Source organism: Sphaerodactylus townsendi, linkage group LG01 (genome assembly GCF_021028975.2).
Source record: "Sphaerodactylus townsendi isolate TG3544 linkage group LG01, MPM_Stown_v2.3, whole genome shotgun sequence".
Lineage (NCBI taxonomy): Eukaryota > Metazoa > Chordata > Lepidosauria > Squamata > Sphaerodactylidae > Sphaerodactylus > Sphaerodactylus townsendi.
The window spans coordinates 5339800-5353223 of record NC_059425.1 but is presented as its reverse complement, the minus strand read 5'-3'; the positions used below and the strand labels follow the sequence as shown (position 1 = coordinate 5353223).

The following is a 13424-nucleotide window of genomic DNA, read 5'->3' as shown; positions in this document are numbered from 1 at the left end:
TGCTCTGTTTCCCTCCTGATTCCGTGTGGAAGGGCCCTCCCTGGAAACATCCTGGGGGGCGGCTGAAATGTGGGGAGGGGGCTTTAGCCGGAGGAGCGTCCTCTGCCATGCCCTGCGAATGTGCCTGAAAGCCCCCTCTGGCTTGGTGGGGGGTGGGTGGGCTGCTGTGCCCGGGTGCTCTGAGCTGCTCTTCCCCCCTCCAGTGAAAGGCGTCAACTTCTACGGCCCCAAGAGCGAGTTCGTGGTGAGCGGCAGCGACTGCGGCCACATCTTCCTGTGGGAGAAGGAGTCCTGCCAGATCGTGCAGTTCATGGATGGCGACAAGGGGGGCGTGGTGAGTGGGGCGCCCCCAGGGGAGGGGGCAGGCCTTGTGCTGGGTGGTCCTTGCTTCAGCCCTGCTCCCCCCCACCCCTGGTGGCCATCAAGCAAAGCTGCTTCAAGACTCCCCCCCCCCCCGCCCCCGGGTTCACTGGAGCCAAAATCCCTGGGCTCTGGAGGCAGCGGAAGGGCAGGCAGCCGTCCCTGGCCTTGGGGGCCTCCGCTTCTTGTTTTGTGAGAGCGCGGAAGGTGCCCCCTCCGCGGGAGAGTGGGCCAGGGGCATCACCCCCCCTTACTTCTGTTGTGCGGCAGGTCAACTGCCTGGAGCCCCACCCTCACCTGCCTGTGCTGGCCACCAGCGGCTTGGATCACGACGTGAAGATTTGGGCCCCCACCGCAGAGGTCCCCACGCAGCTGACCGGCCTGAAGGAGGTGAGGAGGGCGGGGTGGCGCTTTGCTCTTTGGGCTGGCCGGTCTGCCTGCCCCCGCAGCAGCGTGACCGTTCTGCTTCGCCTCCCCTGCCCCCGCCCCAGGTGATCAAGAAGAACAAGCGTGAGCGGGATGAGGACAGCCTGCACCACACCGACATGTACGAGAACCACCTTCTCTGGTTCCTGATGCACCACTTCCGGCAGCGGCGGCACCACAGGGTAGGCGTGCGGAGGAGCTGGGCCTCCCCCCGGTGCCCCTGCAGGAGCTCCGGGAGGGGGGTGCGGTTTCGGCTGCCTTCTGCCCGCCAGCTTTCCAGCCCACAGGAAGGTCGGGGGCGGCCCATGGGGAGAACGCCTTCCGCTGGCCCTTTCCCAAGTGGTCTCAGCGAAGAGGTCCATGGCAACAACCCCCCCTGAGCTGTGCTTCCTGGGGCGGGTGGGCTCTCTCCCCGCCCGCCCACCCACCCACCCAAACAGAAGGACGGACCGGCTGAGCTCCCCTCCTGACAACTGGCTGGGCTGATTGTTTTTTGTCCTCGGCAGCGCCGAAGAGATCCCGGCGTGGGGGCGACGGACAGCGACTCGGACGAATCCCTCAGCTCCTCCGACACGTCGGACGACGACGAGGAGGGCCCGGATCGTGTGCAGTGTATGCCTTCTTGAGGCCTCTGTGGACAGGGTGGGGCGAATGAAAGGGCAGAATCTTGAAACGAAGCCCCCCCCCTTTTAAGTCACCACTTTTTTTGCTTTGTATTGACCCCCCCCGGACTTCTGCCCCTCGTGAGCCCCCGCTTTCCCCAGGGAGGGGGGGCAGTTTGGTCAACGGGCATTTGGACTGCTGCTTGAGCCTCCAGGGGAGGGGACCGCAGCCCCCTGCTCTGCCCCCACCTCGACTTCCGCCCTGTTCAGTTCTCCCCACCAAAGTGCAGCAGGAGGGGCTGCCTCCTCTTCCCTTGGCGCTGCGTGGAGTGGGTCGTGAGTTCCTTTGTCCTTCCCTAGAGCTGTTGGTGGGAGCGCCACAGGACATGGCGCGGGCCGTGTTTTTCCTCTTTTTCTAATGAACGCCACCGCATGCCTCCTCCTCCTCCCCGTCCCCCCGATTTTGCCGCTTCACGGGTGGGCACGCTTGGACCCTGGGCCCCGTTACCTGTTGGGGCGCTCGCTCGGCCCTCCTTGTTTTCCGTTGTGTTTTTTTCTCTCTCCTTCAGCAGCCGCGACTGTCGGGCCCGGAAGGGTGCCCGCCCCTGCTGCCTAGAACGCCTTGCGCTGAGCTTGCGGGGTGTTCCTGAGGAGCAGCCGGGCTCCGAGCAGAGTTTGCTTGCCTCTAGTTTGTACATATTGGTGGTGATTTGCACTTGATCCGTCTCCTGCTCCTCCTTTCCCAAAAAGTCCAAGTTCCATGCGGAGACAGGAGCTGACGGGCCCCTTCCCCCTGGCGGGTGGGGTGGGGGCGGGGGCGGCGTGAGCTCCCATCCTTTCACAGAACGTTATTTTTTCTCTTCCTCTTCAGACTTATCCATTTGTTTTTTTTTGGGGTGGGGGGGACAGAACTTTCCCTTCTTGCTGTTTAGAGGCCTAATTTTATATGTATTAAGATGAGAACCAAATTAAACTTGGATGTTATCAAGTTAAAATTATTGTAAAAGTTTAAATATATAAATATATATATTATATAAATGCAATAAATGAATTGAGAGAGAGAGAGACCTGGAAGTATGTGAAAAAGCCTGCAGGGCCTTGGCGTGGTGTCCCCCCTGCCCCCGCCGCCTCTTGCCTCTTTTGGGTGGCCTCGTGGCTGCAAGAGTTGAGCGTTGGCCTTGGGCCCAGGAGGCCCCCATTCCCTCCTGCCTTGAGTCGGGCGTCGCTCCCTTGCCCCAGTGAGGTGTTGCTGGCCGCACAGGCCTGGCTTGATTTAGCACAGGAACCTGCAACCTGTGGCTCTCCAGATGTTCAAGGACTACAATTCCCATCAGCCAATTGGCCATGCTGGCAGGGGCTGATGGGAATTGTAGTCCAGGAACATCTGGAGAGTCACAGGTTGCAGACCCCTGATTTAGCAGCTGTCACTGATGGACACCTGTTCTGGTGTCCATCAGTTGTTTGGGGGAAGTGGGCGGGGCCAGTTAGTGTTTTTGCCCAGCATGCTTCTGATTGGCTGAACAGATCCCCCCCCCCCCCATGTTGCTTTTGTGGCCGCTGCAACCAGAAGGCCGGGATCCGCCGGGTGTCCCTGAAGTTCAGCTGCGGCCACTCATTTGTGGCAGCCATTTTGCCCGGACGGCCACCCTGCTGCATCAGAGTTCCAGGTGGGCCCGCAGCCTCAAGGTGGTGGGGGGTCTCTGGCCAGTCTGACTCGTCCAAATGGCCTCCACTCTGCAGATCCCCCCCGCCCCCCGGCAGCTGTGGTCCTGGAACTAGGCAGGGTCAGACCCCCTTTCCTCTAGCAGGGCAAGCACCTGGGTAGCTGGACTGGGGGGGGAGAGGGGTGTGGTCTGAGAAGTAGAGTGCCCGGGGGGGAATCTGAGCTGGCACATTCGTTGAGAGCAGGCCCCAGATGCCCAGACCTCGGCAACGTGAGTCAGATCAGGTGAGTAGCCACTGGATCCATTTCAAGAGGGCAGCAATGAGAGCCCACAGCTGCGTGTGGTGCCAGTTGGCTCTTATGCCCGCCAGCTCTCAGGAGTCACCCTGACCTCAAGGTGGGCGGAGCCTGGCCAAGATGTAGCAGTGGGCCAAGTGTGACGATGGCTTTTGCACGGGTGGCCCTTGGAAGCACCCAACTGGAAGCGCCCCTGGCCGCCTCCGGGCGGGAAGGTCAGCAGAACTTATGCAAGCTCTTGTGGGGGCCTCTTCCGCCCCCCCCCCCCGGCATTCAGCCTCTCAGTCTTGGTTTCCAGCCCCCCCCCCCCACATCTTGCCTAGATGCAGACGTGTGCCCTCCCCCATGGCACCTGGGACAGTGGCTGCATATCGATGACCCCCTCCCCTGCCCCACCAGCAGACAGTGTTGCTTGTAGGTCTAAAGGGAAGAGCTGTCTCTGCTTACGGTGCCCTTGGAACAGGGTCCCCGCCTGGAATAGCAGCAAAGTGTGGGGAAGGCCAAAGGCTGCTGGGGGGGGGGGGGGTGCCCAGGGGTAGCTTTGGCGTTGCCACACAGAGGACTGGGCAATGGGGCTTGAGGTGGGGCAGCAGGCCCAATTCTACCTTCTGCCAGCTCTCTGGGCAGTGACTGCCCCTGCCAAATTGGGTGGGTTGCAGGACTTGCAGCAGGAGGAGGAGGAGGAAGGGGGGGGGAACCAGCCCCCTTTCCAGCAACAGTGCTCTTCAAGGCCCACGCACAACCAACCCTGGCGGGCTCCTCCGGTGCCGTGGCTGGCTGGGCATCGGGTCAAGAGAAGCCCACGGCCCGGAGGGGCTCCCCCCGGCAAAGACGGAGCGAAAGAAAAGTCCCACTCGTGGCATGTAGAGACAATAATTTCGATTTTTATTTCCATTATTAGCACAACAACTTTCTTTACACGTCAAAGAGAAACCGGGGGGACAAAGAATAAGCAAAGCACGAGTCAGTCGGAACTTTTCCCACAACTTAAAAAATCCCTCAAGCTACAACCAGTTTTTATTAAAGAAATATTTTCAAAATCTAGTACGAAATTAGCTATTGAAAATGGTGTGTGTGTGGGGGGGCTCCACCGGGGCCCCTCGTTTTGCAGGGGGTGGGAGGGGGTCACGGTGGCTAAGGCAGCTGCCGTCTCGTGGCTTCTGCGGAGCGTGGCCTGAGGGAAGGCCTCCCCTGTCCTGTGGCTGGGTGTTTCTCTAGAGCAGGGGTCTGCAACCTGCGGCTCTCCAGATGATCATGGTAACTATTCCCATCAGCCCCTGCCAGCATGGCCAATTGGGGTGGCAGGGGCTGATGGGAATTGTAGTCCATGAACATCTGGAGAGCCGCAGGTTGCAGACCCCTGCTCTAGAGGCAAGGGCTGGCGCTGAGAAGCAGCTGTGACATCACTTCCTGTTTCTGGCTGCTGCATTTGGTAGCACCAACCCTGTTGACGGGCGCAGGCCAAGCCCTGACGCTGCCTTTCCAGACCGGTGCCACGCAGCTCCTGTCTCCCTCACCCCAGCCCTGCGAGGGAGACCCCTTGCCATTTCTCCGGGGCCGGTGGGCGACCAGACCTCACCCCCAGGTGGCCGCTGAAGCCAACGGCTTTCTTTCGAAATATTTCTTTAAGCAAGACTGTGCTGTATTGGAAAAAACACCACCCCACCCCACCCCCTCTGTTTTTATTTTGGTCCACTTGACAAAAAAAAAAGAATAAGTTAACACTAAATCAACAGTAAGGAAAACGCTCAATATTATATTTAATATACATATATTTTAAAATATATATATGTACACACAGTTAGCACGGTCTGAGCATCAGGGGACTGGGGGGCGCGGGGGGGGGGTCTCGAGAACTGGCAGAAGCAGCTGGCCCACCGGAGAGGGTTCCTGGGCCCTGACGTCAACGGGGCCCCCAAGTCCTCTTGTGGGGGAGGGACCTTGTCTAGGGAGGGGGGCGATGAAGGCAGCCCAGGCTTGGAATGGGTCCAGGGTGAGCCCCTGGCTCTTACAGGCTGCCCCCCGCCCCCAGGGGAGAGGTGTGTGTGTGTGTCCGAAGACGGTGGGGCTCAACCGAGGCCAAGGGTCATGCCAAGCGGGGCGGAGGGGGCGTTCCATGGGGTGTGCAAGGGGGGGCTGCTGGCAACCCTGGGGCCAAATGCTCCTCCTGCTTGCGGGCAGAGGTTGGTCTGGCAGGGAGAGGGTGCCCCCGTGGCACGCAGCACTTCCGTGTGCCTCCACGCCAGGCGCCACTGGGCCCTTCCTCCAAAACGAAGCTGATCCTCGGAGCTGGCTTGTGCCTCCAGCTCCGGGGGTTGCCAAGGGGCCAGGGATCTCTGCTTCCAGAAGAGAGAGGTGGGTGCGCAGGGCAGGTTGGCTCGAGGGGGGAAGGGGGGCTGTGCTGCTGGAGGGGAGGGGCAAAGGCAGAGATTTTGCCAGCTTGGCGTCGGGAGTCCAAACCCCAGACTGTCTGCACGTGGTCGGAAGGCCACGGGTGTGGGGGGGAGTGTTGATGGAGGAGTGCAATAGAGGGGCTCTTTAGCCCCAGGGCCAGGAGAGGGCTCGGGGGGGGGGGGGGCCTTGTGCTCCTGGCCCCGCCACTTCTGCCAGCTCTCCAGACCTCTGAACAGTCGTGGCCTGCCAGCAGCCCTGCAGCACGGCCCATTGGTCCCATGGGGGGGGGGCAGGAGGCAGAGGACACCCCCACCCCCTGTTGGTCCTTCCAGCCCAGTGGAATAAATGCAGGGTCAAGACGGGGGGGTGGGGGTGGGGGCTTTGCACGCTGAAGGGGTTCTGTGCTGGCCCAGCCCTTGCTGGGCAAAACCAGACACACAAAACCGGTTGAAGGGGGGCGGGGGCAGGGGGCGGGCGTCCTGGCTCACAAACCGTAATGTGCAGTGAATTAAATACAAGTCGACACACGCAGAGTAGGGTCTTTGCAGCCCCCTCGGTAGGGCAGTGTGGCCCAGTGGGCAGAGGCTGGCGCAGAAGGCTTCCTTGAGAGGCGAACCGTCGCCCCCCCATCACCTTTTAGTGCATACAAAAGGGGAGGGGCACCAAGGAAGGAGCAGCGTGGGGGGGAGCGACACTTGGGGGTGCAGGGGGCAGCCTCCCCCGCTCAGCCCCACAGATCCCCAGGGTGACCAGCCTTCAGCGCCTCCAAGGGGGGTGAAGAACGCCTCCCCCTTTCAAGCCGTCGGCTGCGGGGGGCGGGGTGGGGCGAGGAGGCACCAGCGGAGCAGTTGAAGGAGCAGCGGCAGCGGAGCGCAACCGACACCAAGGAAAGGCACCGGGGTGATGGGGTGTGTGTGTGTGTGTGTATGGATCATGCCCCCCCACCTGAAGCCCACTGGCAGGAGGGGGGGAGGAAAGGAGGAGAGCCCCAAACCAGACATTCCGCTTGTCCGTCACATGTACTTACCTGCCCTATCTCACCCCCCCAGACCCCTCACCTCCCCACTGCTGCAATAAGTCCCCCCCCCTTTGATCAAGAATCAAATCCTTGGCCAAATGACCCCTCTGTGCTTGCCCCCCCCTGTTCTGGCCCTCAGTGCCGCTGGTTCGGCTGGATTCACAGGAGGGCCAGAGCGGCTGGCAGCCGGCATCTCCAGGACACATGAAGGGCTGCCCACACCTTGCCGGCCACTTCAGCACCTACAGCAGGAGGGAGACCCCGAAAGACCCCCCTCCCCAGCCCTCTGTCCCCAAAGCAGCCACACTGAAACACTCCTGGCCCCGACCACGACACTCCTGCCCAGCTGGCAGCAAGACCACCTGCCCCACAGCGTGGCTACACGGGACCTCCCAGCCCAGGCCCCTGGGGGAGCTGCATCCTCCTGCAACCTGGCCAGGGGGGCGCCAGGGGAGGGATTCCTGTGCTGGCCCTCAGACGCGCCCTCCCTGCAAAGTGGTCCCTGGCCCCTCCCAGCTCTGCGCTCAGCTCCACCTAAGCACCTTCTCCCGTCCCTCCAACTTGCGCCCCACGGATGCTGGATTTGGGGGTCAACTCCTTCGGGGGGGGGGGCAAGGGGCAGGGAGCAGCAGAGCAGCCAGGACAAGATCAGCCCTTGTCAGGCCAAAGCCCTTCTGCGCCCCCCCAGCAGGTGCACTGAATTCTCAGTACCAGGGAGGGGGTAGGAAACCAGGGGGAGGGGGGCTTGCGGGGGGAGGGTCCAGTTTGCTAGTGGCCAAGGCTCCCACCCCACCCCACCCCACCCCCACCCGTGGGCCAGCACAGACAATGGGAAGGAACGCATCCATCGGAGGAGAAGAGGCACAGCAGGTTGAATGCGAGGGGGGGGGGGCGCAGAGGCTGGACCCCTCCCCGGAGAGTTGCGCTCTTCTCCTTCTCCTCCCCCCTTAAGCTTTTTTGGGTGGGGGGGCCAATTTGATGATCTCTTCTTCGGAGGGCTGCCGGATGATGTCTGTGGAGAAAAAGGAAGGGGGGGAAGGGGGGGGAACGGGGGGGGGGGGGGGGGGGGTTGTGCTTTTGGGAGCCCCCACCCACACTGGCCCCCCTTTAGAGAGTTGCTGGCGTGGGGCACCCAGTGCTGTAGGGCCCCTTTGGGCCACTGGCCTGCCAGGACTCCAAAATGGTGCGGGGTGAGTTGCCCTCCACCACCACCCCGGCCCTTTGTTTAGCAGACACGGGGAGGGCATCAGCCACAGGAGCCTGCCAGCCAGGGCAGTTGGGGGGGGGGGGCGAAGGTGGGGGGGGGCCCTGACCTTTGTACTTCTTGGCGCTGGGGATGCGGGTCAGCTTGGAAGTCCACCTCGGCCCTCCCTCGGGAGGAGATCTTCAGGACCTGCGTCGGCACCACCATGGTGAGCAGGTCCGCCAAGGGAGATCTCGGAAGATGTGCTCAATGTAGGAGAGGTTGTCTGCGGGGAGACGGGAAGTGCCGGGTTTTGCGGGGCCCTTGGGCAGAAAGCGCTCAGACCCCCTCCCCGGCCCACCTTTCGGCCCCCCACCCCGTCCATGAACATCTGGAGAGCCACAGGTTGCAGACCCCTAGATGGCGGGAGGCCCCGGAGGGCTCACTCAGCAGCTCAGAGTTTTCTGCAAAACAGCCAAGCCTTGAATTTTGGGTTCGTAGGTTTTTAAAAAGCAAATTTCTGCTTGCTGTTGCAAAAAGGAGCGCAAACTGTGTGGCTATCCTCTGTCTCAGAAAAAGGTGTTAGTAAGGTCGGTTGAGGTGCAGCGGCTGAGCAAACCGTACGCTTCCGCATGGGATGCAGTCCCCCGCAAACGAGAATTCTCAGCCATTCTTACATGCTGCCTTTGCCAAAACCCGTTTTGTGCACTAATTGAACAGGCTATCTTGATACAAAGCATTTACAGTTCATTGAACGACTACCATCAAACTTTCCCAAGGATGGGGGAGAAGCACTAGGACCCGGGCAGAGCACTCGACAACAAAGAAGGTCCGCTTGTTGAGTTTTGTGGTGGATAAATATACAGTCTACTAACACCTTTTTGTGAGATAGAGTGCAGAGGTGTGCGGGTAAATCCTGGCAGCGATTGTGCACAAAAGGAGCATTCAAATGCGAGCTGAATATTTAAGAACATAAGAGCTAGCCTGCTGGATCAGACCAGAGTCCATCTAGTCCAGCTCTCTGCTACTTGCAGTGGCCCACCAGGTGCCTTTGGGAGCTCACCTGCAGGATGTGAAAGCAATGGCCTTCTGCTGCTGCTGCTGCCGAGCACCTGGACTGTTAAGGCATTTGCAATCTGAGATCAAGGAGGATCAAGATTGGTAGCCAGAGAACGACTTCTCCTCCATAAATCTGTCCAAGCCCCTTTTAAAGCTATCCAGGTTAGTGGCCATCACCACCTCCTGCGGCAGCATATTCCAAACACCAATCACACGTTGCGTGAAGAAGTGTTTCCTTTGATTAGTCCTAATTTTTCCCCAGCATTTTCAATGGATGCCCCCTGGTTCTAGGATTGGGCGAAAGAGAGAAAAATGTCTCTCTGTCCACATTTTCTACCCCCTGCATAATTTTATAGACTTCAATCATATCCCCCCTCAGACGTCTCCTCTCCAAACGAAAAAGTCCCAAACGCTGCAGCCTCTCCTCATAGGGAAGGTGCTCCAGTCCCTCAATCATCCTCGTTGCCCTTCTCTGCACTTTTTCTATCTCCTCAATATCCTTTTTGAGATGTGGCTAATTGGTGAACTGACACAGGGACTCCAAGTGCGGTTGCACCACTGCTTTATACAAGGGCATGACAATCCTTGCAGTTTTATTATCAACTCCTTTCCTAATGATCCCCAGCATAGAGTTTGCCTTTTTCACAGCTGCCAGGCATTGAGTTGACATTCCCATGGAACTATCCACTGAGACGCCCAAATCCAAATCTGCTGCGGTCGCCTTCTCCCGAGTCAGAACCCTGGCCTCTCGGGGTCAGACATAGTCCCCCCCCACAACACCCCCTCCCCAACTGGCACCAGCTGGCTCTCTGGAGGACGAGGAGGCCTTCCACATACTTCCCTGCCCGATCCTGTAACTTCAGGGGCTGCAACTGAGCCTGGACACATTTTGCATGCCAAACAAATGTTCTGCACCGGGGGGGGGGGGGGCTGCAAAATGAGAAACAAACCCATGCCCAGATGGTGGTGGGGCGGCCAAGAACAGATGGATTCTCCCCACCCAGGGTGTTTCCAGGATAACCCACTACCAGTGTTTTGGGCAGTGTTCTGGGCAGCGTAAGCCCACATTCCTGCCTGCCCCACTGCACGCTCTTGGCCTGGAGCCCTTCCCAAATACCCAGCTGTAAAATGGGGTTTTCTGTGGGGCAGGGTCTGAGCAGCTGGGCCAAGAGCAACCTGGGAGCGGAGATTGTGTTTCAGGGGCTTGCCACTGTTAGTCCGCAGTAGTAGAAACAGATTCGAATCCAGCGGCACCAGGGAATCTGACTAGGTTTTCTAGGTGTGAGCTTTTGAGAGCCGAGGGTGGGGAAGGGCCTCTGCTTCCTGGTGCCAGCATCTCCCTCCTGCGGCTGCGTGTGTGGGGTGGGTGTGTGTGTGTGTGTGTGCGTGCGTGCGTGCTGCCTGCATCCCTCAAGGTGTGCCTGACAACTGTGAACATCTCTGGAGGCATGTGACGCTCTGCGTGGGTGAGTCTGTTCACGCTCGCAGTGCGTGGGCGGCAAAGCCTGAGCAGGGGGAAGGGGGAGCAGATGCTGGCTCAGCCCCCAGGAAGAGGTCTCTGCCTGCAGCAGGTTGTTCGGGCCCCAGGAAACCACTCTCTCTGCCCATCCGTCCAAACGACACCACTCGGCTCCATGGGGGGGGGGTGGGGGGAGCATAGCCAGATGTTGCAGGAGGAAGCCCAGAGGAAAGGGGCGGCGGTGGGGAGGGGGGCAGATCCCTGCTTGGACCTCAGATGACCTCACAGGATCGCTGTCAGAATAAAAATGGGAAAAGCCACGTAGACCACCCTCAGTGCCCCCCCTCGGCAAGAAACAGTGGGATGAAAATGCAAGAATCGCTCCCTCCCCTCCTCGTGGCTCTGAAGACGGGCAAAGGGGGCAGCTCAGACGTGGACTAGATGAGAGAGTCTGTCCCAGAGTTTACCCCACACGGACTCATCTGCCTATCTGTCCCCTGGGGTGTTCAGGGCAGCGTGCAATCATGGGGTGGGGGGTGGGAGGAAGGGAAGCCCCTCCCTCTCTCTCAAGAGCTGTCCCTCCTCTGAATAAATGGTGCAAATGTATGCAAAGAACCCTGATTTGCCTCACTTATGCAGGAAGCGGAGTTTGTCTTTCATTCGGTGCCGGAGCTGCCTTTATTTCCAAGGCTCCTCCGCAGCCCCTTCTGCCCCCACAAGAACCAGGACCGCCGTGGGCCCAGAACCGCTGGGGCTCCTCCGCAGCCCCTCGCCCGCAGCTCTCACAGGAGCAGAAGTGGCGCAGGAGGTTAAGAGCTCGTGTATCTAATCTGGAGGAACCGGGTTTGATTCCCCGCCTGTCAGCCTGAGCTGTGGGAGGCTTATCTGGGGATTCAGATTAGCCTGCAGCCCTAACAGCCAGCTGGGGTGACCTTGGGCTGGGTCACAGCCGGAGCTCTCTCAGCCCCACCCCACCACAGGGTGTTTGTTGTGAGAGGGGGAAGGGCAAGGAGATTGTCAGCCCCTTTGAGTCTCCTGCAGGAGAGAAAGGGGGGATAGAAATCCAAACTACTACTACTCCTCCTCTGCCCAGGTTGGAGTGGGCACGCCACCAGCGGGTCTCCCTGGGGGGCCTGTGTCTGCTCCCTGCAGAGGGGAAAGCAGAGGCCGCCCTTTGGCTTGGCCTCCACGGGCACTTGGGGTGGGGGCAAGGCTGGGCCCGGGCAGCCCACCCCCTCCCTCCCCGCTCACCTCTGTCCAGCTTCTTGTGCTTCTCAAGGAAGCCGAGCCAGTCCTTGCTGGTGGCGATCTCCTCGTGCTTCTCGCTGGGGATGTCCTCCTTGCAGGCCGACTTCAGCTGGTCCAGGTCTTCCAGCGTGATGTTCTCCGCCAGCTCCTCCAGCAAGCTGCTGTACTCGGCCATCACTAGGCGAAGGGGAGAGCGGGTCAGACCCTCCGCCCGGCCCACATCTGCCTTCCCCCCCACCCCCCCACCCCAAGAGCCGCGCCTGCAGTCCTGGCAAACTCCTGACATGCTTCAAGCCCTGAGTCTCCAACTTCTCCTGTGGGGGTGGGCAGGGGGCTGCTTGCTTGGAGGGCTCCCAGCTCCTCCCCCCCCCACAGCCCCACCCTTGGGCCTTGGCATTGGGGACGCTGAATACAGCCTGTCCCTTTGCCCCATCTCACGGGCATTCATTTGGCCCCTGGCGCTGACTCGAGATTCTCAAATGTCAAGGGGCACACTCGGGGCCTAGAAACCAAAGAAGGCATCAAGCTGCGGCCAGACTGAAAACATGGGATGGGGTGGGGGGTGGGGGTGGGGGTGGGGGTCTCTCTGTTTCTGGGGGAGAGACAAAGAGGCTCCCCACCACATTCTGCTCCGCACTCACCAGGAAGGCGCTGCTTGTGTGAGCAGACGCACGCTGGCAACTCAGCACGTGACCCCTTCCAGGGAGGGGGAGGCAGATTTGTTTTCTAAAAGCCCACCCGGCAAGAGCCAACTTGCCCTCGCCTGCACCCCCCCCCCACTTCTGTGGCTGGCCCCCTTTGCCCCCCTCCCATCCAGTGATTAATTCAACAGCTGCATCTCTGGACGCCGCTTGCCAGATTAAGGCCACCGAGGGGGGGGGGGCGCTGGAGGCATCTTTGCTCCCTGCTGAGTTGCCCAGCGCCCTGGGAGTTTCCCCCCTCCTGCCTTCAAGGGGGTCTCGCTGCCCCAGGAGAGAGCCGGCTCCGGCATTCCTTAATGCTCCCTCTCCAAACCAGGCATCAGCACAGCCTCACAGTCACACAGAGCAAAGTCACACACACCACCAAGAAAATCACACTCGACACCACCCACAACACTGGCTCATCACACCCTTCAAGACAACCCCACACAGTTCCACTTTGTCACAAGCCACCCCGCGGCCTTTGCAGACAGACCGGGAATAGGGCTCCCCACCTGGTTTGGGGAACCAGTTCGATCCAGGCAGGGGGTGTCGTGGGCTGGTCAGAGGCGGCCACTTGCCTCCTGTCGAGAAAGCGTGGCTGCCACCGTAGCCACGACAGGGTTCCCACGAGGTACGCTGCCTGGCCCCAGTTGTTTTTAATTCTTAGCAGTTGGACATAACACCACAATAATGCGTCTGATGGGTTTTCTGGATGTGCACTGTTAAAAGCATGTCCGTACTCTCTCCCGTGGACTCTCTGTGGCAGAGACACGCCCTTTCCCTTTATCTCTCTGCAATTTATTTTAATGAAAACAGAGGAATCAGAGAACATGATATAAAAATGCTCAATTGACCAATTAAAAACAAACCCCAAAAAGCCTCCTGGGGTCGTGGGGGGGGGGGGGAGGAGAGAAAATGGCTGCCACAGGGACAGGGTCACAGAAGGAGGTGCACGAGTGTGAATGCATTATGGGGCGACAGGAAAGCAGAAAAAACCCTGCTCCCCAAATGCAATGAACCCGGGGAAGATGA

The 13424-nt window shown here is 60.0% G+C and overlaps 2 protein-coding genes across 2 annotated transcripts in view; one reads left to right on the top strand and one right to left on the bottom strand.

Annotated features, from left to right (window-relative positions):
• Positions 1-2449, top strand: part of DCAF8 (DDB1 and CUL4 associated factor 8) — a 50704-nt gene extending 48255 nt beyond the window's left edge. Inside the window, 4 exon segments of the mRNA XM_048485647.1 lie at positions 204-334; positions 631-750; positions 852-968; positions 1293-2449. Of these exon segments, the coding sequence (XP_048341604.1) occupies positions 204-334; positions 631-750; positions 852-968; positions 1293-1412 (488 nt within the window). The 3' untranslated portion in view covers positions 1413-2449.
• Positions 2450-4212: 1763 nt separating this feature from the next.
• Positions 4213-12169, bottom strand: PEA15 (proliferation and apoptosis adaptor protein 15). The gene is given in 6 exon segments (XM_048509493.1): positions 4213-7772; positions 8074-8113; positions 8115-8197; positions 8200-8229; positions 11713-11886; positions 12148-12169. Coding segments are annotated over 6 exon segments (402 nt in total). The 5' UTR covers positions 12158-12169; the 3' UTR covers positions 4213-7707.
• Positions 12170-13424: the final 1255 nt, after the last annotated feature.